Source organism: Gobio gobio (assembly GCF_949357685.1).
Source record: "Gobio gobio genome assembly, chromosome: 16".
Classification (NCBI taxonomy): domain Eukaryota; kingdom Metazoa; phylum Chordata; class Actinopteri; order Cypriniformes; family Gobionidae; genus Gobio; species Gobio gobio.
Window position 1 is genome coordinate 8,700,962 of NC_137109.1, and position 25,430 is coordinate 8,726,391.

The following is a 25,430-nucleotide window of genomic DNA, read 5'->3' on the forward strand; positions in this document are numbered from 1 at the left end:
TAAATTTTAATGGTAATGTATGTTTTATGTTTTTGAAAGAGGTCTCTTCTACAGTAAAATCTGTAATATTTTGAAATATTACTACATTATTATCATAATTACTCCAGTCTTCAGTGTCACATGATCCTTCAGAAATCATTCTAATATGCTGATTTGCTGCTCAAAAATATAAAGCAGCACAGCTGTTCAACATTGATAATAATCAGATTTCTTTGTAAACTGTGATACAGATTTATTTTTTTAGGATACTTTATAACCAAGTAAAAAAAACATTTATTTGAAACTGAAGTAACACTTAATAATAAGGTTTTATTTGTTCAAATGACTTCATTACATTAGAAGTATTTTTCCTTGTTAGTTCATTCTAACATTTATTAATACATTTATTAAAATCAAAAGTTGTATATGTTAATATTATTTAATGGACCTGAGCTAACAACGAATAATTATATTTAATTAACGAACAAGAACAACGATTATTTAATACAGTAACAAAAGTGTTGCTCAACGTTAGATAATGAGACCTCATTGCAAAGTGTTCCCGAGATCTTTTGTAACATCATGAATGTATTTACTGTCACTTTTGATCAATGTAATGATCTTTGATGAAAAAAAAAGACTCCAAACTGCTAGTTTGAATTGGTTAGTAAAGGGCTCTTACAAAAGATCAGAGCCACGAACTCTATACAGCTAACAAGCTAACACAACACAACAAGGTTACACTTTATTTTGATGGTACACTTTAGACATTCTACTAACTAGAAGTAACTTTGCAACTACATATCAACTAACTCCCATTAGAGTATCAGTAAACTGATAGCTTAGGCGTTCGGGTTAGTAGAATAAGTTGACATGTAGTTGCAAAGTTACTTATATTTGAATGTGGTGTTGTCCCGATACTCGAATTTCCGATGCGATACCTTGAAAAATATCGATATTTGGTACCATTTTCGATACCATGGGGAAAACTGCCTACAGATTTGTTATTATCATTTTTTGACAATTTTTTTGTAATAGCTTGCACACAGAACGGGGCTTTATTTGAATCATTGGACAATCCACAATCATGTATTTATTTTAGTATTGGCCTTACGTCAGTCTATTGCACTAACTGACTGTCTGGTGACTGTAAGGCATAGATGTTGTCAAAAGGGGGACGATTCCCTCATGATGCTCTGCTAGGCCTGCAGAAATACTGTTGTCCTCTTTATTTCAGCTGCATTGGGGTCAGGTAACTGACATTATTTACTTACCCACAAGTTGTTCCAAACTTGTATTTTTCCAAAATATCTGTACTAATTCTAACTGCATGTTAAATAATCCTTTTGTACCTGAAAAATTGTATAAGTTTCATTCATATATTTGTTATATTGTATTTGTCCTATTGTTTGTAATGTGCTTCTTTTTTCTTATTTTTAATAATAACATTTAATAAAATTGTATATCGTGAAATAAGAAATAAATATGGGACAGTATAGCGAGTCAGGGACTCAAACTTGCGCTCCTGGGAGAAACAATGTGTCGATGGTTCCAACAAAAGCATGGTTTTCTAATAGCGTTGAAAATTAGCTGCGCCTACATGGAACCTAATAATCCGATTGGAATCAGACTTAGTAGCACGTCAATCAGAGTGAATTGGCCAAATCCGAATGCAATTTAATTCGGATTGTAAGGGGCATATAAGCAGCATGGCTCTAAGCTTCATGTGCTTGTTGTCTCCTAATCAGGACCCGAAATAGATCAATATTAAGTCTGCTCTTTAAAACAAAGAAAACAAGCAATGTAGGAGAACAGTATGTGCAAACAGCGGGAAACTCTGTATATTCGTGCAGTGTACGCATGTTATGTTCACGTAAACACTGTTCGGATTAATCTGATTGAAACATAAGGTGCCATGTAAACGTAGCTAGTGATGGATGCAAAGTCTTTCAAATTAAGGCTGACACTGCACTGACATTTCATTTCAAATTCACATTTGAAAAACCAAACTGCTCCGGGATTCTTCGGCCATCCTTACCGTGTTTTGCGTTTATTGCTCTTGCCATCATCCTCGTCTTCACTCACAGCCTCACTGAGCGCTGACGCATCACTGGAGGCCGAGTTCGATTGCTCAAAGTCCGAGTCTGCCGAATCGTCGCTGTCCACTACACAAACACACATCAATAAAAACATTCAATAACACTTCAGCTCATTCATAGGAGTCAGATGTGCTGACTTATGTTTAGGCTTGACACTGACCTTTCCGCCTGCCTCTCTTTTTGGTTTCTTTCTTTTTTTTGACTGGCGTCTCGTCATCAGAGTCACCCTCACTAAGAGTCAACTTCTTACGCAACAAACGGTGCCTGCGTCCACCTTTCTTCACGTCAACATCTGAGCCAGAGTCTGAAGTTTCGTCCTCGTCGTCTTCATCTTCATCTTTTTCTGCGGGGAACATCAATGCGTTACACAAGAACACATCTGCTTTAAACCGAATTAAAGCTGAACTCACCACTTCCGTCTTGCTTCTTTGCATCTTTTCCTTTCTTTGTTGAATCCCCATCCTCTTTGTCTGCGTTTTCATCATCCGATGAACTATCAGCTCCAGACGAATAGTTGGCTTTGATCTGCGCCAAAAGCATCCTCTTGGCAATTCTTTTAGAAGAGATAGAATCAAGAATAGGCCAAAAGTGCATAAAAATACAACTCATTTTAACTTCTGAACGTCCAGTCTGAGATGTTTTATTAAGGCAACTAATTTGATCATCTTAATCAGATGCAGAATAACGTGCTTCAATGTAACTACAAACGTCAAAAGCATGGGTTTGATCCCCAGGGAACGATATAAACAAAACAAATGTGGATTCTGCATATTAAGAGGAAGTCCAACAGTTACTGTCGCTGTCGACCAGAAAACTTGTATGTCCAAAACTGCTACTTTTCAGGAATTAAAAACTCTAATAAATAATTCAACATCAAGTGGTCAACGTTGGTATTGGAATTATATATTGTTCGACACTTGCACGGCATCATATTATTAACATTTTACCAAAATCAAGCTCAAATAGAGCAAATACCAGAGATGTGAGTTTTGTCTATTAGAACAGCTGCATCATAAGTGCATCGCACTTGGAGGTTAAAGTTTACAGTATCTAAGTGTACTTTTATATTATAGTATATTTATAGCGTCTATGTTTATAGTATCTATGGGTATGTTATAGTTTGACAGAATGCTGATGACGAACTTTCTGATCTGAGAGACTCTCTCAGATCATGAAACACTTTGATCTTTGCAGATTTTTTACATTTACAAACAGCTATAAAAGCACATTACATGAAAGGCCATACTTGAAAAAGCATAATTTTCACTGGATAATATTTTTTAAAACCCAGTGTTAGTGATTAAACAGACAGAAACATTAAAAAAAAAAGTATAAATGATACCTATTTTCAGGGTCATCGTCATCATCCACCACCTGGGAGGATTCGGCCTTTAAATCAACTTCATCACCTGGATAAACAAGAAAAAGCCATGAAATTCAATAAACACAAGTCCAAAAGGTTATAGTTTTATAGAGCGCTGATGAACTTTCTGATGCTTTGCTTCTCAAACTTGTACAGTTTTCAGTATCTTATATTGTTACAATTAATTGTTAATTCATTCTCTTTTTAGCTAGTCTACCCTATATATTTTTTTTGAGCAAGCAGTTACATCGATCCAAAAAGGGGTCCATCTTAATTGCTCTCAAATGTTCGATCAGTGCGTAGCTAGCAAAATATCAACTGATGCCTCCTTTCAGTGATGTTTCACATAAAGTGTGTGAGCAGGACGTGAGAAGTTCGTTTTCATTTAGGCACCCTTATTAACAGGGAAGCTACAAGGTGTCATCCGTGACAGTGAGTAGATAGTGAATAGGTGACAGTGCGCCTATTTTTGCCACATAGCTCACACTCAAGACATGAACGCAAGTCAAAAACATTTGAGCTCTGAATGCAGATAACGGCAGCCAACAGTCTGCAGGTCAGGGGGTCTATGTAAATTATTTTTTTCAATTGTGATGTAAATTTGGTCCTCGTATATACCGTATTTTACAGAATATTAATGTCAATTTATCGTCTGAAATGTGCTGCGACTTATATTCCAAAGCAACTTGTATAATGCGATTAACGTCAAGCACATTTGGATTTGTGCTGGATTAGAGAGGTATGTGAGCCCAAATTTATTTGTACATCCCATTTCCCACACGCCGTTACTTTCAGTTTTGTTTTAAATAAATTAGCATTGGTTTAGTGTTTATAATACATTTTGTTTACAATGACTGGCACAATTTAAGCTTATACTGAATACCAGTAAATTTAAAGGATTTGTTTATGTTTGTAAATATTTAATTTTATTTACTAGAATTTCTTCTAGTATGCAATAATAAAATTTGTCTTGCACACAGTGGGCCTCATTCATGAAATACGAGCAGAACGTATTCGTGTGTAAATTATTTGTAAAGCCGCTCTGACAAATTTTCGAATTCACAAAAATGTTCGCATTTTCAAAATGTTAGTTGGTACGAAAGAAATCTACACCTGCTCCCTAGCACATGTAAATTGTGCATAAAACATTTGAACGTTCTGTGTTGTAATTTAGGCAAACTGACAACATTGCATTTTGATGCACTACGTACCATAATAATACTTCACGACTTCATTTGCACAGTCTTTTTTTTTTTACTGTTCAACTTTGGGTAATATGCAGCACTTGTCACTGTCACTTTTTACCCGGCCGCCAATCACAGTGGAGGAGGGGCGGGACAAATACTACACAGGCCAATCATCCTACTTGTACAACGACTGAACAATAGATTAATATTGCGTTAATAATGAGTTAATACTGCTTTTTACTGCATTTTTATATTCAGTAATATTCTTCAAAATGAGATGCTAGTAACACATTACTGCCATGGATATTCTGTATCATAGCAACCAAAGTATTTCAGCTGGAAAAAGGTTGAGCTTGCAGCCTTCAAGCGCCACCAGCTGGCAGTTTTCAGAAGAGCACCAGGCGTTTTTAGCTGGCTAAACATACAATAATTTAATATTTATTGCAAGGCATATGGCCAATTGGTCTCTTTAGCTTATATAATATACTGGAGCCAAACCTGAGAAAGAGGTCCAGAAGATTCCACAGCGTTCCTGCACACGTTATTTGCAGTTGTAACTAGGCGGGGTTTATGCAAATTATGAATGAGCGTGCATGCACGCCCTATTTACGAACATTTAGAATTCATTAATATACACACGTTTAACTACTGAATACGTGGTATACGAAGCGTGTGTGAATCTGGAGGAGAGTTTTTGTAAAGGTCCTTTTTATTTTGTATATTTGCGAAAGTTTCATGAATGAGACCCAGTGTTTTTTCCCCTCGCAACAATGCAATTTTGACCCGGTGTGACTTTTTTTCTGTAAAATACGGTGCATACTTTTTCATGATGACCAAGTTAGAAGTAGTCCATTTTATAATTTTGGGATGTTATTAAAGACATCATGTGGTGTAGTATACAATTAAAAAGCTCTGATAAGCAGAAGTGCGGCTCACACCCAGCTCATGACCTGCCCCCTCATTGTGAAACAAGCCCTAATGGGACTTTCACACCGGGTAGTTATAGGAAGTCAGTTATAGGGACTAGCCACCAGGCCAGTCCCCAGAGAACTAAATTTTCTCCTAGAGTCGTTTTCCTGGTTTCATTCGCACCTCCAGTAGGAACTCTGAAGTGCCATAAGCCGGCTGACAGCGGCGTTATTTAAGCACAGCATTCAACAACTGGAGGATGGAGGACACCTGGATCATAGCTGTGGTTTTGTTGTGTCTTCGGTTTTGTGATAACAGAACGAATGTAGATGTACAAAGTTATGCAATTGCAAGAGCATAAAGCAGGACTAAGAGACAATCTTTTATGACAACTTAGTGGTCCAGATAGAGGCTGAGAAAAGAACACAGCAGATAAAGGGGACCGGAAAATGCCATCTGTTTTCCATGTTTGTGAGGGCAACTTTTTTGCAAAAGGAGCTTTAAGTTTTAGCGCCATCTCGTGTTGATCAATACGCCATTTCATGTTGGCTTTTTATTGACTAGTCAGTAGACGTAGGTCATAGCACCAAACACACTGTGAGATGAGCGTGCAAAATTTGTGCCACGTTAAGAAAATTTTCACAGATTATCTTTGGTCGCAAGAGCGCAACAACATCCGTCTTTGAACCTCTTTCACCGTACGATGTCGGACCACAGAAATAACCACGATTGATCAGCTTACATCTGGGACAGCCCAAAATAGTACAATGTGTACCAGGCATTAGACTCTCCATTTAGTCTCCCCAAAAGGTGTTCCTATAACAGAGTAGGTGCGTTTACATGGAGCACTGTAATCGGTTTTAAAGTCCAAACCGAATGAAAATGCTCCATATAAAACACCTCAATCGGAATAAAAATGCCCAAACCGAATGAAATTGTAATCGTTTTGAGAGGGGTGGGATAAACCTTTCCATGAACCGATCAAATCGAAAAATTCCACCATGTAAACGACCTGATCCGATTACTTTGAGTGTACGTCCTTCTGTGACTTGATATACAGCGCGCGCTTCCACCACTGAAGAGTGCGCGCTGCGCTCACAGTAGGCTATAATGTTGACGAGTATTAAGTATTAAACTTTTTATTTAATAAGTTATGAAGATAATGTTGGAATAATGACACAGACGTAGCCTGTCTACGCCATCTCATCTCGTTTGTCCCAGGCACTTTCTACTTCAACTGCGCCTGACAGAAGAATTTATTTTTCTGAGGTGTTTCTCACAGCAACACAGATCGGTTTAGATGACATCTCATGTAAACTGTCCACAGAATCGTTCAATCGAAATGACACAAATGTGTGCATGTAAACAGGGCTAGTGTTTCCCAATCACGATCCTGGAGGCCCCCCAACACTTCACATTGTCTCTCTAATCAAACACACCTGATTCAAATGCTCATCTTATTAGTGGAGACTCCAAGACCTGAAATGGGCGTCTCAGATAAAGGAGACGGTAAATGTGCAGTGTTGGGGGGTTTCCAGGAAACTAAAATCATTCTCAGTTCCTGTGGTGCGAACACGGCAAAAAGTGGGTACTTTCAGCAATACTTATAGGAATTATGAAAAAGTTCCTCCGGTGCGAAATCCCCTTTAGTGTAATGGTTATTTACCAATTTTATGCACGCAATAGTTTTAACACTGACATTCACATTTTACGTATATAGTATACATTTTAGAATTGTTATGTGGTCCACCAGTTAGTTTGTAAGCTACTGATAAATTTGGTTAATAAAACTGCTAATAAAACTGTAAAGACAGGACGTGTCGTCCAAAATTAAGATCAATTATTTTTATTATACAGGGACAATGGTTAATTTAGTACATTCTTTTCCCTAGTTTGAAATCAATGAGGTATAGGCAGCTAATACTTTCTGCCATGAAATGTAGCTTGCTTTAGCCATTTTGTTGACTGACCTGATGACTGATGGAAACCATCAATACTAGCCATAACGGACTCAAGTATCGGTTTAATCTTCTGCTGATCACTGTCTTCTCCTGAGTTATCAGCCTGCTTCTCTTCCTCTTTATCCTCCTCCTCTTCGTCACTGGAGGAAAACTCTTCCTTGGTTTTAGCCTTTTCTTTCTGTGACCTTCGTTTCCGCTCAAATGACCTTTTAGGGGCTTTTTTGGCCTCTTTACTGTCTTCGTCCTCTTCCTTTTTGACGCCTTTGGATTTTTTTTTCCCACTACCCATCTTGGCCAGGCTTTTCATCTGCTTCTCCAGATCGGAGTTGTGGTTTGAGGAGTCTGATTCCCTGCCCCTCTTCTTTTTGGCACTTCTTGTTTTTGCAGTTCGAGTCTTGTCACTCTGGTCCGAATCTGAGGAGCCTGATTCCCTGCCCCTCTTCTTTTTGGTACTTCTTGTTTTTGCTGTTGAAACCTTGTCACTCTGGTCCGAATCTGAGGAGCCTGATTCCTTGTCCCTCTTCTTTTTGGAACTTCTTGTTTTTGCTGTGGAAACCTTGTCACTCTGGTCCGAATCTGAGGAGCCTGATTCCTTGCCCCTCTTCTTTTTGGAACTTCTTGTTTTTGCTGTGGAAACCTTGTCACTCTGGTCCGAATCTGAGGAGCCTGATTCCTTGCCCCTCTTCTTTTTGGCACTTCTTGTTTTTGCTGTTGAAACCTTGTCACTCTGGTCCGAATCTGAGGAGCCCATATCGAGTTTGCGCTTTGGCGTCGCTTTCTCGGTGGAGCGGGAAGCCGCTTTCTTCTTCTTGGTCCGTTTGCCAGAAGCGTTCCCAGAGTTTTCAGGCTCACTCTCATCAGAGCTGGCCTTCATAGCAGCCGTCTGCAGGACCTCAGGGACTTCATCCGAGTCTGAATCACTCTGCTCCTCGACTGCTTCACTGCGCTCTTCTTTTGCCGTTGACGACCTTGATTTACGTTTGCTCTTTGCCTCCGGTGACTTGCGTAAAGGTGTGGTCTTCATCCTGGGGGAGCGTCGGCTATCTTGACTCTCCTTTGGTAATGTCTCACCATCCATGTCTTCTGAAGCCGACCGCTCATTGCTCTTATCTCGTTTTATGGTAATTTTAAGAGGAACAGGTGTTAGTTTGACAACAAGTTTTTTACCCAGTTTTGTTAGGCTCTTGTTTGATTCCACAACCTCAGTGTTGGACGTCGATTTCCCATCACTAGAATCGGTCGAGTTGCCAGCATCATCTTCTTTCTTTACAGCAAGACTCTCGACCATCTCAAAGAGTTCCTCTGGGACAGACGGTGGAATAGACACAATGTCTTTATCAAGAGACGCTTCACCAGCTGGCACTGAGCTTTCCTCAAAGTCAGGATTATCTGTCATTTCCTGATCTTTAGCTTCACTTTCTTCACACTTGTCTTTTTCTTCAGACCTGTCTCTTTCTTCAGCTCCGTCTCTTTCTTCAGATCCATCTCTTTCTTCAGACCCGTCTCTTTCTTCAGACCTGTCTCTTTCTTCAGTTTCATCTCTTTCTTCAGGTTCATCTCTTTCTTCAGGTTCATCTCTTTCTTCAGACCAGTCCTCAGCTTCTTCTGGCGAGAGTGGAAGGCTCTCCTTCATTTCAACATCAGCCGAGTTACAGTCCTGTTGGTTTTCCTCTTCTACCAGAGGATTATGGTCCTTGGTAGGGCAATCCAAACCATCTTCCCTGACAGTTGTGGGGTCAGCATGGTGCGAGTTACCAACTGCTTTACCTGCAGTTTGACTGTCTGGTGGTCTTTGCTCCTCTCCATTCTGAAACTTCAGGCCTTTCTCTTCAAATTCTTTTTCAAGCGAATCCTCCAGAGCTGCATGGGCCTTTTTCAGATCAGCCAAAACCGATTTGAAGGCCTTTAAGTGTCTATAGCTTACAGCACTAACATCAGGGCCATTTGATGTGTGCTGGAGGAATTGCACAAAAGTACGATTCAAACCGTTTGTGGTCTCGATTAGTTTTTTGGTCTTTTTGACTAGCTCTTTCGGAACCTTCAAGGTCTTACAGGAAAAGGTTAACGTTCCTGCACCATCTGAGGCATAGTCCTGTCCGTTTACAGAGGTTTTTTCTCGCTTGGTATGCTTGTGTTTGCGGTCTTCGCGCTTTGTCTTGTCATTGTCTCCCCTGGGCTTTTTAGAACGAGATTCCAAATTGAGCAAAACTTTTTCACAAGTTTTAACAAAGTCCTTCAGCGGCTCTGGGCAGCACACGTAGCAGTGCCATTGGCTTTCTTCATTCATAATTTCAGACAGCTCTTTTCGTCCAAGGTTGCGCAAAATGCATTTTTTGCAGAAGGCATTGCTGCAGTAGTCACAGCAAATCAGATTACCACCCTCTGCACACCATCTGAAAGGAAAACAGAACATCCAATCATTAAAAATCATTTAGGGAAAATGCAATTGCGTTGTCTAATGCTTTTAAAACCTCCAGGACTTAAAAGTTAATAGGCAAATTTTACAAAAAAAGGGAACATTAGACATTTTTCTACAGTAGTATACACTGTTTGATTCAGTACAGTTAAAACAGCAACACTTTTATTTTTTGTCAATTCTGATTGTTAACTTGATACTGCTTTTAGAAACTTGAAAAAACTCTTTACTTAAATCTGTATCATAGCACTGGGGTTTTTATTTGTTACATTGCAATTTATTTATTTTCTTTTTTTTCTATTTGTTTTATTACAGACTGTTTATTTGAATAATTTCATTAAAAAAATGAAGCAATATTGATTTAAAGTTGCACAACATTGTTTTCCTTTTAAAGGATTAATTCACTTCAAAATGAAAACTCCCTGATAATTTACTCACCCCCATCTCATCCAAGATGTCTTTCTTTTTTCAGTCGAAAAGAAAAAAAGTTTGAGGAAAACATTCCAGGATTTTTCTTCACATAATGGTTTTCAATTGCAACCAAAATGTTGAAGGTCCAAATCAATGCAGTTTCAAAGGAAGGGCTTCAGAGGCTCTGCACGATCCCAGACGAGGAATAGGGTCTTATCTAGCCAAACCATCAGTCATTTTCAAAAACAATTACAACTGAATATACTTTTTAACCTAAATTGCTCATCTTGCGCTGCTCTGCGGCCGCCAGTGATTGCGCAATCACGTTGAGACATCACACTAGATGTAGGCGGAAGTACCGCCCCACTCCATCTTCAACTTCAAAATCGTCCGGCATCGTTGTTTTACATTTTTTTGTTAAAGGGCATTTGTATTTGGCTTCACACGAGCGTTTTATAAACACGGGGGGCGGTACTTCCGCCTACGTCTAGTGTGATGTTGTCAACGTGATTGTGCAATCATTGGCGGCCGCAGAGCAGCGCAAAATGAGCAATTTAGGTTAAAAAGTATATTACATTTTTTTTTATGGCCAATGGTTTCGCTGGATAAGAGCCTCTGAAGCCCTTCAAAGTGCTTTGAAATTGCATTGATCTGGACCTTCAACATTTTGGTTGCAATTGAAGTCCATTATGTGAATTAATAAAGTAATTTATTTTCGACTGAAGAAAGAAAGACATCAACATCTTGGATGAGATGGGGGTGAGTAAAATATAAGGAAATTTTCATTTTGAAGTGAACTAATCCTTTAACTTTTAAAATGTAAAGGTGAAATTACACTGGAATTGGTAATGACTTCTAACATGTTGGTATCGTCACAGCTATGATTTTATAAGTAAATAAAAATAAATAAATACCAACCTGCATTGTTCATCCATCCCTTCATCATCCTTGCTGATATCATCACTCATATAATATTTGAAACATGACTGTAGGAACAAGGCATGCATGTTAATGACAAGAGATACAAGCGCATAATTGGCTGTAACAAGTAAATCTGGCTTCTACCTTGCAGATAAGAACATGCAGTGCAGGATGTTGAAAGATGGAATCCTTCTGAAAATGATTGACTTGTTGTCCACATGCTGAGCAATTAAATATCTCCTGAAGCTTCTCGTCTGTGGGAGATTAAAAAATAAATGAAGATAATAAAACAGTCATACTTCAATGCCATCTGAGACTCTTGAATATTCTAGCAGTTTCTCTCAATCCTGGTCCTGCAGCAGCTCCAACACACTGCACATTTTGTATGCGTCTGTTAGCGGAAACATTATTTAGTTCTTAAGCGCACTACTGATGATCAGGTCAGTTTAATCAGGTGTGTTCGATTAGATGTACTTCAGGACCAGGACTGGACAACACAGGTTTTAATCTTCTCTGAAAGAAGAGAATCTAGATTTTGAATAAATGTATATTCAGCATTAGACAAATATATTGTGATAATCACAGAATTGGACCTAATTGTGATATAGGTATCCAAATAAGTGCATTTTTGCAAAGATAGAAAGGCAATGCGATAAATTGTAGAGGTGAAGGTGTCATTATGATCACTAAACATAACTGCATAACATAAGTCCTGCCATTGTTCCATTGTTTACCCAAACACTACAAAAATTACACTATTGGTTGCTATTTTATGCTCCAATCTTTACATTCATATAATTCGAACATGTGCAACAGGTGTTATGTAACAAATTAATCGACAGCCAAAACAGAGTCCTTCACAAATCCGCACCCGCAGTGCTTAAAACCGCATCCGACCCGTTTTCCGACAGCAGCACTAATTAAAATCCGCACCCGACCAAACCCGCTTAAAATAGAACCAACACCCGACCCGCACCCGAAATAAAATCCTTTTAGCATATCATATTATAGACACACTTACAAAAATGTTTATTGCCAGCATACAGAAGTTATTACATGACCATTAACACAAGGACAACGTCAGCCGAAGCTGTCAAAAGGAAAACATGGTTATGTGTCCTTCATCTCTACGAGGCACCTTTAGTTCTGTCCCCTTTGAAAAATACTGTTCGATAGAACTGCTTGTGCTTGGTTTGCTACCAGTTATCTGTGTGCTTCCTCAGCGATTAAGTTCCACATTTGCGGCTATGCAACACGAAAACGCACGGGGCACAAATAAACTGATATGGATTTGAAATTATTTTATCAACTTCAAAATACCAGCAAGGCATATTTTTGTAGATGCGTTCCTAAAAATATTGTACAACTTTCCAGCAGGTGCAACTATTGTTTTATATATAAATATATTACAAGTGATGGATGTTATTATTATGTTCTGGGGTATTTGAGGAAGTGAGTGTGTACATTTACAGCCTTATTCCAAATGCAGGCACATTTGTTATTTCATACATGTTATAATCTTACTAGGTTACACTACAGGTTTGTTTTATTATCGGTTCTGGTCTCCAGACTGTGTGTCTGTATATGCTTAATTAGTCACAGTGCGCTAACGTCGCCTTTAGGTTTCATTTTCATTCTATTGATGGTCAGGACTGGTGAGCTTTGCCGGTGAGTGACAATAAACTGGCATTGCTAGTAATTCAGATCAAGAATTAATAATCACATGATTGTGTAATTTCATTAGTTAATTCTGGTGTTTTGTGTTTGTTTTCATTGCAGGTTTACAACCTAACTAGCTAACTAACAAGCTAAATAACGTCACTAATGCTGCCTTCACGTGCTATCGGAAATTTGATAATTCCGACTTCTGAAGTCGTGACTACATACGAGCATTCAAGTTTCAGAATGTGAGGGCGTTCATGTGCTATTTTTACCTAGGAAAACTCGTATTTACGATATTTCCGATAGCACGTAAAGGCAGCATAATATCCAGCTGATAGGCTAGCGTAGCGGTAGCATTCAGGCTACCTAGTTTGAGGATGATTATTTATGGGTGCGCAATAAAAGCTCATAAAGTGAGTTGTATCCGCCGTGCTTGTCCTGAAACCCTTCCAGTGGGGAGTTTATTGAGCTATAGCAGGTAGCTTGGTAGAAAACTGGACAAATGTGCATATATTTTTACGTTTGTACGTGACTGTTTTAAACCCGTGTTTCCCCCTTGTCCGACCTGCACCCGTATGCAACACAGTTTGGATGTTTTCTCACCTGTACGTTTCCGTGTTCCGTCCTCTTTCACTTTACTTCCTCTGTTACGGAACTCTGGACCTCGAAATTCATCTTTAGCTTCATTAGCAACCGGTTCTGGCTTCACCACCACTGTGCCTGAAAGACATGAAGCCAGGAGGTTCAGTGCACCTCTTAAATTACACACTGCAGACGGCTCTAAAGCATCTTAACATAGGACTAACCTTGTGGCAACTTGTTTATATCCAGACCGCTCTGCATGCTGTCATCCGTGCAGTGCTCACCTCCACTCTCATTTGCACATTCAGGTTCATCTACGGCAGTGTGCTTGGTCACAAATGAAGGTTTTCTTCAATTTAAACAAAAAAAGGGGGGGGGGAGGTCAACAGGCTGTTCAGATTTAAACATTATCAATGCATATCATTTTCCCTCCCAAACACCTTTCCAACTCAATTCTAACATTCCTCCCAAAATCAGCAATCCAAAGAGCATCGACCATTCAATGTGCAAAACTACAGTAACATTGTAATATCTCGATAGTTATAAAGAGTAATATGCACATCAGTTCAAGCAACAACAGCAGTGAATATAGAAGAATAACACACCAACAAGTAGGGCTGTGCGACTAATCATAATTGATTATTTGATTTTGGCTTTCAGCGATTATGAAAACTAGATAATGTAAAGCGATTGTGCGCATTCAGTCCCGCACACCTTCCTTTCCTTCACAATGGTGCGCTTTCGTTCCTCCCAAGCCACACTTAACATCCAAATCAGCCAAATATGTGAGTGTTGTAAAATGCCATCTACTGTCATTAAACTGCGGGACGTGCTTGATATTGAACAGTGTTATTAAAGGCGCATTAAGCCGCGAAAGATACACTGTTCCCCAGGCGGGTTTCTGTACGTGCGCTCCGAGATGGGGTGGATATACTGTGGGCTTCAGATACGCACCTACACACAAATATGTTGAAATGTCGTTTTGGTAAGTATCCTTGTAAACACAGCCGGTTATGTCTTGTGAATGTAAACATGTGTGTATCGGCATATTTGATCCGTGCAGTTCTTAAAGGGACAGCAGCCTAATAATGTTAATCATTCATCATAAAGATAAAATCACTCAATGCTCTTGAATGAATATCTTTTGCAGTTTAATAAGGATATATTTAATGTATACAGCAGTGGTTTACATTTGATTACTTCAATTTCGGTTGTAGGCTATTACTTATCTGAATACCACAGTTAGTACATCTTACTGAAAGGTGAAAGCACTACTACTTCAATTTGAATTTTTGTTCTGTTGTATTTGTCAGTTTTGTTTGTAATTAGTTTTTTTTATTGTATTGCTGACTGTTTAACTTGTCTTCTGTAACTGTTTTGAGGACCTAGTATTAGTTTTGCTGAGTTATCGATAATTGTGAAATTTCACTGACATTTAATACTTACGCATTTCATGAAATAAGACTTTAATCATATCACCCACTAGCCTGACGTCATCATACTCAGATTCTAGTCAGAATATAAGTGTGATACTGCTCCATTGGGCTGTGATTATGAGGCTAAAATGCCTCTGCACTCAATTCGACTGGCATCACCCACCAATATAATCGTGATTTCAATATGGATTTGTGCCATAATTGACCAGCCCTAGTCTAAAGGGAACTTTCTCAGATTCTGTTAAAAACAACACATTCTCAACACAAATGACTCTTGTCATGCTTGTCATTTTGTTTTGTCTTTGCCTACCTTGGTATTTTTTCTAAAACAATACACATGTAGTCAAGTTGCTAATCAGAGCTGTGTTCCTTTCAAATTCAGGACGTAAGAATTTCCTAATTGGAAAAGTGCAATAGAAAAATCACTTAAATGTCAGACTTGAAACCGTATCCATAGATGAAGGCAGGGGTGTAACGGATCGTAGATGACTAGTACGGACCAGGCCACAAGTGATTCACGGACTAATTAACCATCATAGAGTGAAAATGTATAATTTGCAAGTGTTTCTGAGTCTTGCCGATTTAAACAACCATGCAATTTTAAACCAAACTCAAGAAGACGCGAACCAGAACTCAGGATTCAGTTTTCTGCGTGCAAACACAAAGAGTCATTTTGCCCGGCCGCCCCTTTTTACTGAAAAATTATCCATTCTGTGACTCAAAAACCTTAGTAAGATCCAAAGCATGAGTTTTGTGATCCGTTGCACCCCTAGATAATGGTATGACAACACCTAAGAAGATGTACACACTACACAAAATTGAAATGCAATTCAAGTGATAGTTCCAAGCAACCATTGACTACCATAGTATTTTTCCCCCTGCTATGGTATTCAATGGTTGCTTGGATCTGCCTGGTTACAAACATTCTTCAAAATATCTTCTTTTGTCTGCAAGAGAGAAATGTAAAGCAGAAAATAAATTTCCCTACTATTATTTATAATGCCAATTCTCCTGCAAAAGAAACTAAAGCTTTCATTTCTTTACACGTAATCCTCCAAGCACTGGGAAAGAGAATACTTGATAGTCATGATTCTGTAATGTCAAGTAGAGAACAGGGTTGCAGCACATTTTTAAAGTCAGATTTAAGGCTTTAAGACATTTTTTTAAAAACCTGATGAAATAAAAATTAATACTGTATGCTAGGGGTGGGGTAATACTCACCAAAATTATATCTAGAAATTTTCTGTGATTTTGTCGACAAGACATTCTGTGCAGTGGTTAGTTTACAGCAATGACAGAAATTCACTTTACCATTATGGGGCAATATGTTATGTCAAATTCTTTCATTTAATTATATTCAATTAGAAACATAGCTTCATGCAGCAATATTCAGGGCCAAATACAAAAAAGAACAATGTGACATGGCAGGAAGCTTCAGAAAAAAACTGAAACAATAAGTAATTAAAGATGTTTAAATCGTTAATCTGAGCTAATTTCTGTGAAAATCAGGGCAACGGTCTAGGAGTTTGAAAAAGGTTTTCAAAGAAATTCAAAATGTCGGACAGCAAGTTCGAGCAACTACGGCATACATTTTTTTAAATTTGGAGGTTTCATAATAACTTTTGACCACAAGGTGGCACCATCTCAAAACATTTTGAGTACCTTCAGGTCATGGTCCAGATCAGGGGTGTCCAAACTCGGTCCTGGAGGGCTGCAGAGTTTAGCTCCAGATTGCCTCAACACACCTGCTGGAAGTTTCTAGTATGTCTAGTAAGAGCTTGATATGCTGGTTCAGCTGTGTTTCATTGGGGTTGGAGCAAAACTCTGCAGGACAGCGGCCCTCCAGGAGCAGGATTGGACACCCCTGGTCCAGATGATATGCTGAGTTTCGTAACTACACACTAATGCGTTCTTAAAATACAGTAATTTAGGACAAAATTCAAAATGGCTGACGCCCACAATAGCCAACATGGGCTATCATTCAGTATCATTCGATTCGGCATGATTAACTGAATCAGAAGAAGATACCAGTTTTATTTTTGGGCAAACTGTTCAGAAGTAAAGTTCTAAGCAAAAAAGAAAATGTTTCTAATCTCCTGACCAGCAGGTGGCGCTGTGCCGAAGCGCTGCATGTAGCATCTGGCTTGGGATGACATGTACCAAGTTGTGTCTGAATACGCTAAAGCATTGCGGAGATATAGCCTTGTGTCCAATTTGGCGTGCTCTTAGTCAAATTCGTTCTCCCATCTTTGTTATGAAGATGATCTGATTAAATTTGCATGAAAATCGGATAAACCGTCTAGGAGGAGTTTGAAAAAGTAGGTTTTCGTCTTGAGCCAAGGAATCAGAGGAAAAGAATGTTGTTTCTAGCCAATGGTTCAAAAGTTATGAGCATAAACAATTCAAAATGTGGACAGTGGGTGGCGCTAGAGGGATTGAGTTGGAGACTCCATGTTTGGACTGACCTCTATCTGTGTGCCAAATTTCACAACTTTACACCATACTGTTCTATGGGCTGCGATAGACTTCAAGAGCGGAAGAAGAAGAAAGCTGTTCTGACATACATTTTTGGATTTAACAAAGTGTTCATATTTTCTAAATGTAAGTGGTAGGTAAAGCATCAGAACATCATTTTGTGTTCTTCTAGGCAAAATGATGAAATATTAATTATGAATATTATGGTTTACAGACTATTCTAAGCAAACACACCCTCAACTACTTTGCGGGCTCCCTGAGAGCTGCTATTGGTATGCGGGGTATTGAAATCGCATTTAATGCAGACTCGCTTTTCACTTTCGCCTTCGAATTCAGATAATGTGTACGCTGTGTATAGGGAGATATTTGTCAATGTCAGTCATCTCTCCTTACTCTCATCTCGCAAATTAACCGTAAATCTGACTCCTGCTGCGACTCTGCGGCTCTTGCTGTATGGAGCAGAGCAGGCACTTTCAGTTTATAATTGTAAAGACTGGTAACACCGACTACCGCAGCAAACCTAGTATACAAGATGTTGATTTTAGTCTAAAAGGCGACATCTTTCAATCATACTTAAGACCTCATCTCAAAATGTAATGCCTAGCCAAAAAAAAAAACACATATACAAGACATTTTAATGGCCTTAAAATCAGATTATTCAAATTTCAGATGTGGGAACCCTGGTGAATATGCCATATCTGAACTAAACAGCGCAAGACAACCAGGGTTCCCACACTTTGGTTAACTTCAAATTCAAGGACCTTTCAAGGAGTTTCCAGGTCCAATACACTCAAATTCAAGGACTTAATGTGGGGACAAATTCAAATATCTTAAAGCTTGCATTTTCCAGGCATCGCGTTTTAGTGGTTTCAGCCCATTTTTGCAATGTTTCACGGTGTGTCTGTGAAACATTGAGGTACCATCGTAGTAGTTTTGTGCACGCGTGAGCGTCATGGCAACGTAAGTACTTCATGTGGGAAAACGTGTAAATACGCGTAACTAACGTAAATCAAGGAAGCTAGTATACATAGGCCATGAAGTGTTGGCAAAATAACACATTAGCGGACCGGAGGGAATAACATGGAATATTTTCCAGAAAACTTCTTGCACAAAATAAATTTAAGCACTTCCAAGGACCTGCATCCATGCATGTTTATTTTACAAGGGCCTTGACTCTTGTTTTTTTTCTCAGATTCACAAACTTTCACGGATTTCAAGGACCCGTGGGAACCCTGGGCAACATATAAGGCATCTGTTCAGCCCAGCTATTTCACTGGATAAGAGCCAGAGGCAGAACAATGAGAGCAACCCAACTCACCTCTTTGAGCGTGAAGATGAGGGTTTGGTCATTTCTGAGGAGCAACCGGGCTGAGAAAAAAAGAAAAGAAAACATTAAAAATATATACATTTAATTTTCAATTATTTTAAATCCACGTCACTAACTCCACTCTCCAAACCAGCTGGAAAAACCATCAAATACTGAATAGATTTGCAGATCACAGAAATATTATCTGAATAAATTGTGTCCACTGAAGCAACATTAGCCTTATATATATTAGTGTTGCAAAAAAGGGTCCCAACCACAACACCCATATATTTTACCACCAATTCAGAAATCATAACAATGGACTTGAAATTGTTGGAATAAAATATGTTTGCTGGATATCAATGTAATATTTTCATGCTTGCTGAAAAAGACAGGAAGCACAAGTCCAACATACTGAAAATCAAAGCATGTGCATCAGTTGTATAATGGATGCTTTATCTATGCACTGTACGATTACAGAAATGATTGCCATTCTTTAACACATGACATTGTGGTGCTTTTCATGTGCACTCGTCTCAAATTACCAGGGCTACAATTACATTATCTAGGGATGTAGGTGAGAATTGCCAATTGTCACGAACTATTGCTTTAGTCTGACTGAAAATGAACATTTGAAGTGCATGTAAATGCACTTGGTGAGTACAGAAACATGACCTGATGCTGAAAACATGTCACGATTGGACACAGTGTTGGCAAACTGCAGAGAAACAAAGCAAAAACAGGCTCTGTAGACACACGCACCTCATTCATTTTCTCATCAGAGATGTTTAAGTCACTGGTTGCCATTTTACCTGCAATATGAGAAAAGCATACAAACAAAAGTTACATTATATCTGCATCATTTTCAAATCTAATAGCAAATTAAAATGCAATAAATCATTGGGAAATATTCTATTAACTCCCCACGATAGGAGTTGGTAGAATTGACTCATTTACTTTACATCAAAAACAAGATTACACACTAAACGCATTTATTTTCCCTCCGACACAAAGCCTTAAACTCCCCATATTAAAACAACACACTTTTAGCATGACTGTCCAAATTAGACGAATTTAGCGATGACAATACACCTTTAAATGATAAGCGTATCAACATCATTAGCTAGCTGTCGCTGATACCCATCATTTTAAAAGTCATAAGAAACAGTCCTGGTTGAACATTATATCAAATGAGAGAGAAGGTAATTTATTCTTTAATGAATTCATCTTTTAATAACGGATGGGCGCTAAATGCCCATGATCATCTCTTGTCTTATGTGGCGTTCACACCGGACGCGATTCGCGCGAAGGTGGACGCGTGTACATTTTGAGTTTACTTGCGCGAATCGCGCGTGAAATTCACTGCACAACAGACGCGAATTCGCATCATGGGCGGGGCTTCCGCCAGCAGCTCGTCTCGTTGAGAAATGGCTGACATGGGCTGTGTTTACATGTCTTTTATTTGTTAAAATCTACTGTTAATGTGTGACAAAACGTAGTTTTAAGACTTTTTCAGTCGATAATGTAGTTGTTTAAAGCTCAAATCTGTGGTTTATTTATATAAACAGTGCCTATTTGAACATTTTATCTGCCGTTGCCGGAGTTGTGAGCTCCAGCAGACAGCGGCGGTCAGCGCTCGTCAAAGCCGGCGAGGGCAACCTTTCCTCGGCCAGTCCTTCTGCCTCTCCCGCTGGCTCTGATGTCTCTGTGGTGTGTCTCGAGCTATAATTCATCTTGTAACGGCCAATCTTTGGTCTCATGGATCTATAATTTGTTCCCTGGCAAATCGTTTAGGCTGAGGGCAAAGATAAGTTTCATTACTTTATATTTTTAGGCTATAACTGTACGTTGCAGTTGTAACGTTAGCCTACTAGCACTGACTTTGAATGTTTGACTGCATTGTTTGCTTTATTTCATGTATAGCTTGTTATACATTAATTATATTTTTGTATTATTGATCATACATAAACTTGCATTTAACAAAAAGAGACTGGGTTGTGTTTCATGTAATTTAATGTTATTACAGTGATAATCATATTGTCTGAACCAGATATTAATATAAAGATTTTCTCCTCATTGTTGTCACTACTAGAGCAAGCTCCTGATTGGTTAACGCGGCGCGAAATATCCGCCAAAGTTCAGATTTTTCAACTTGAGCGATTCGTTCAAAACGCTCAATTCGCGTCCTTCGCGCCGCCTGCAGAATGCCATTTTGCGTCTCTGCATTGACTTAACATGTAAATCACTTGCGCGAATCGCGTCCGGTGTGAACGCACCATTAGGCTAAAAGCTGCTTGTACAGGAGAGTTAAAGATACTAAAAACAATAAATACAAATAATGTACACTTATTGATGCATTTATGCTTGATGTGAGTTTTTACAGGGCTCGACAGTGCGACCATTTCACTCGCATTTGCAACTAAAAATAGATGTGCGAAAATAAGCTACTAGCCGGATTAAAGTATGTGACCGTTGTTTCTGCAACAGCTCCTCTCGCACTGTGTAATACGTCACTTTCTTTCTTTCACTCTTTGCTGATATAATGCATTGAAACTGGGCCGGCCTGCACTAAAGAGTCAACAACAAGGGTTGATTCCTGCGCTGGAGTCGACCCCAACTCCAGGGCTATTCAGTAGAGATCGACCAATAATCGTTTTTACTGTTATTTTTCCTGATATTAAACCATTTTTCCATAATCGGGTATCAGTTTTGCAATATCGGATTAACCAATAAATGGTGGCATCTTATGGGTGTTTTAAGAATTGCATGCAAGGCGGCAATTAAAGGAATAGTTCCCCCAAAAATACTTTTGACTGCGAGAGGAATTACACTTTCTGCGCAAGTTGAATATGGAAGGTGGTCCGCCGGAAGCTAGATATTTTACTTTATAACATGTTAAATATGGATATTTGTCTTCCAAAAATGCAGCGATTCGCTTCAGAAGGCCTTTATTAACCCCCCGGAGCCGTGTGGATTACTTTTATAATGGATGGATGCACTTTTTGGGCTTCAAATTTTGGGCCCCCATTCACTGCCATTATAAAGCTTGGATTAGCCAGGCCATTTTTAATATAACTCTGATTGTATTCGTCTGAAAGAAGAAAGTCATTTACACCTAGGATGACTTGAGGGTGAGTAAATCATGGACTAATTTGTATTTTCGGGTGAACTAACCCTTTAAAGCAGTGCGTCTGAGGAGAGAGGGATAGGAGTCAACAACGGTCTTTCACAGGTAAAGTAACTTACTTTGCTTTGATTAATAAAACTGTAACATAACTTTGTGCCATTAATGCACAAATAAGACATGTTACACAAATGTTTGATAGGCCTATGTTATTTAAACAGAGTCACGCAATCTGTCAAGTCCTGTCCCAATAAAGACGTATTTTTTTATGTATTAAATAAAAAAGCCATGCTGGAAATAAGAGCGCTGAATTGAATTCTCTCTCTGTTGTCTGTGCTCATCATTAGTCCCGTAAGTCACGTTCATATTCATAGTGGCGTTCACTCACCGGGTTGATGTAAAAGACACCGCACGCAGCTTTTAACATGATCTACTCATTTAAAACTCCTTATTAACATCTACTATATAACCTTTATTTCACTAATAAACATCTAAATAATTACAGCTCTGTGGAAATTAATTATGTCCACGAGAGACGTTCTGTGTAAACACATACAGTAATTAAAACAACGTTCTGTCATCTGGTATTTCATAATCTAGACAGAAAAAAAAACATTATTTCTGATAACATGCTAGATGAGATGGACTTGTAATTGCGATGATGTATTTGCTGTATTTTTCTGACAATGTTCGCATTTTCCAGCGTCTTCCATTCCCTTCTCTCTTTGGTCTATTAAACAACACATAAACTTTGTAAATATATTGTGCCTATTGTTAATATTACTGCTGTTGTAATAAATAAAAGTACAAAGTTACACTAAAGTAGCAATGTTGGTAACACTTTACAATAAGGTTTCATTAGTTAACAACTTTGGTTGACAAGAACAAAGAATGAACAATACTTCTACAGCATTTATTCTTCTTAGTTCATGTTCATTTCAGCATCTACCAATAAATTATTAAAATGTTGTATTTGTTAACATTAGTTAATGCACTATGAACTAACCTGAACAATCAATGAACAGCTGGATTTGTATTAACTAAAGTAAACAAAGATTAATAAATACTGTAACAAATGTATTGCTCATTGTTAGTTCATGTGAGTTAACACATTAATGTTAACAAATGAGACCTTATTGTAAAGTGTTACCATTTTATTTATTCATTGATTACCTGATCATAGCTTTTATTTTAAAAATACACTTTAGTTACAGTGCTTTTTATTTTTTGCCAATCTTTTAGACTATTAGAAGTGTGTGTTTTGTATGCAAGGAGGGAGTGAAATTACAGTATTGAAAAAAGTGGTAAATTAACCAAATTAATATTGGTATATCGGGCATATAATCAGGCAAATAGTCGGTATCGTTGTAAAAAAATATATATATATCAATATCGGTCGATCTGCACTATTCAGAGTCCTCTTTTGGAGTCAATTTATCCTCACCATTGGAAATGTCTTGAGAATCAATGCTTTCGTCGTCCGGAGAATTACCCAAGAACTCATGAAGTTTAGTCACCAATGTATTCAGCTTACTGGACCTGAAAGAAACACAAGATATAGTATGTAATATTAAGATAAGAAACAAACCCATACAAAGCCAATAGGCTCACTGACTGAATTTAATAGGATATTTCAGTGCAAGAAAATCTAAATTTTACACAAAAAGGGACATTACAGTGGAGGATAACACTGTTAATGTAGTAGCTACGATATTGAGGCAGAAACTACGGTACGTTACGTTACATTTTATAAAGACGACTCATAATACAATTCACATGGTGGTACGTTACACAAAGCAGAATTTAAACAGTCCATTGATTTATGAAAAAGTCATTAACAAACTAACGAAAAACTAATAAACATTAATGGCTAAAATGACAACACGACACTAATAAATGACTTTAAAGAAACACAAGATAGTAGATATTCAACAAAGACATACAGAGCAAATAGGCTACATGACTGAAGTGAATATGGTATTTCAGTGTCAGAAAATCTCAATATAACACAATAAAAGTGGAAAATAACACTGTTTAATGAAGTAGCTACGATGTTGTGGCACGGTAACGTTAACTCACATTTTATAAAGACGACTCTATAATTAAACGGTAGTACAGTCATAAACAAACAAAAGAAAGGTCTAAAATAAACATTAATGGCTGAAACGACAACGCAACACTAATAAAGTCCTAAAAAAGAAAGCCGTTATTAACGTGAGGAGAGTTTTAGCGGTCTCTGTTGATTGGCAGGTGGCGTCATCACTGAGCCCGTCTCCTATTAGCGCGTTAACACAACAGCCGGTAACAGGACGGAAGACACGCACTGATAAGAGCGAACATAAACAAACCGATCAGCTCGTGCCTTCCATTAAGAGTAAAAACACAAGTTACCTCGAAACCAAACACACGAAAAAAGACACGAGTGTGGGAAAAAAAACAAACCGTCTCGCTACTGTCCATGATGTTTGGGCTACTTGTTTGACACAGATTCATATTCAACACACGAGCTCATGTTGTAAGAAAACACAAGAGAGACACACACACAAACAACTCGCAAAATCTCGTAAATCCCCCTAATTCTATGCAAAATCAGCCATTTTAATGAAGTGCTGAGAATTTGGTGGAGAAAGGCCTAGTTCTAGCACATGACCAATGCATGCACAAAAGGGTGAATAATTAAAACTACTTGTCAAACAAAATGCAAGGCACTTCGTTAGGATTTCAATCCCTATAAAATATCCTTACGACGCCCCCTAACTATTCACGCACTTAGGCATGGATGTAAAGTGCACAAATGCACGCGCGTCTTACCCGGCTAACATCCCTCCACCTTACCTGAAGATCTCTGTGCTCATCTCACGCGCAGATCTCTGGGGTGTCACCGGTTTGGCCTCGCGAGGAAAGCTGTTTTTTCATTCGATCCGGTCAATACTCGGGTGTGTGGTAAAAGTAAATTGTGTTTTACGCCGATCAGGACAGACAAAGCGAGAGCGCCATCTTGCCGGATGGCTCGAGACGCGCTAAAATGGCGCACGCGAGACTCCTCTCATCTGCGCGCGCGCTCTGTGAAATGCACTGGACGCGAATGGACACATGCAGCAGAGCGATTCACTTTCAACACGACAGCCCGCGTCCTCCTTGCGTGGTGTCTGAATGTATTTTTTAAACGCACAGAAAGATCATATATAATGCATGCAATGCTAAAGAAAGTGCCGCATTGAAGGGGAAACTAGGACATGAGTTAACTTATATGATGCATTCCACATGCTTGCAATGCTGTTACCGGCGCGTGCTTTAATAAACGTGCAGAAATCACGGCATGCACTTTGCTTCATATGGCGTTCCGAACTCGATATGCTTAGCATCCGTGCAATTGCAGTTTGTTATCAGAGCATCTCAATGCAGACTTTGCACTTCAGACAGTCTCGCAGGTCATGCTACATACATGTGGAGGACCATGCATGTGCGCAACTCTGTGCATGCACTCGCATCCTCACATACCTGCAGATGTCGGTGGTCATTTCGTCCCCTTTATAAGCCTGCGACCTCCTTTAAAATATCATGCTTTTTATTTCATTTTTTGAAAATATGTTTTCCCC

At 38.6% G+C, this 25,430-nt stretch overlaps 1 protein-coding gene across 1 annotated transcript in view; it reads right to left on the reverse strand.

The window, feature by feature from the left end:
• atrx (ATRX chromatin remodeler) overlaps positions 1 to 25,106 on the reverse strand; it is a 62,749-nt gene extending 37,643 nt beyond the window's left edge. The window contains exons 1-13 of the mRNA XM_079839585.1: positions 24,667 to 25,106; positions 23,276 to 23,370; positions 19,470 to 19,519; positions 18,720 to 18,769; positions 13,715 to 13,839; positions 13,512 to 13,628; positions 11,391 to 11,500; positions 11,244 to 11,311; positions 7,508 to 9,891; positions 3,421 to 3,487; positions 2,489 to 2,631; positions 2,239 to 2,421; positions 2,018 to 2,144 (exon numbers count right to left, since the gene is read on the reverse strand). Coding sequence (XP_079695711.1) covers positions 2,018 to 2,144; positions 2,239 to 2,421; positions 2,489 to 2,631; positions 3,421 to 3,487; positions 7,508 to 9,891; positions 11,244 to 11,311; positions 11,391 to 11,500; positions 13,512 to 13,628; positions 13,715 to 13,839; positions 18,720 to 18,769; positions 19,470 to 19,519; positions 23,276 to 23,370; positions 24,667 to 24,686 — 3,539 coding nt within the window. The 5' untranslated portion in view covers positions 24,687 to 25,106. The remainder of the gene's footprint in view (positions 1 to 2,017; positions 2,145 to 2,238; positions 2,422 to 2,488; positions 2,632 to 3,420; positions 3,488 to 7,507; positions 9,892 to 11,243; positions 11,312 to 11,390; positions 11,501 to 13,511; positions 13,629 to 13,714; positions 13,840 to 18,719; positions 18,770 to 19,469; positions 19,520 to 23,275; positions 23,371 to 24,666) is intronic.
• Positions 25,107 to 25,430: the final 324 nt, after the last annotated feature.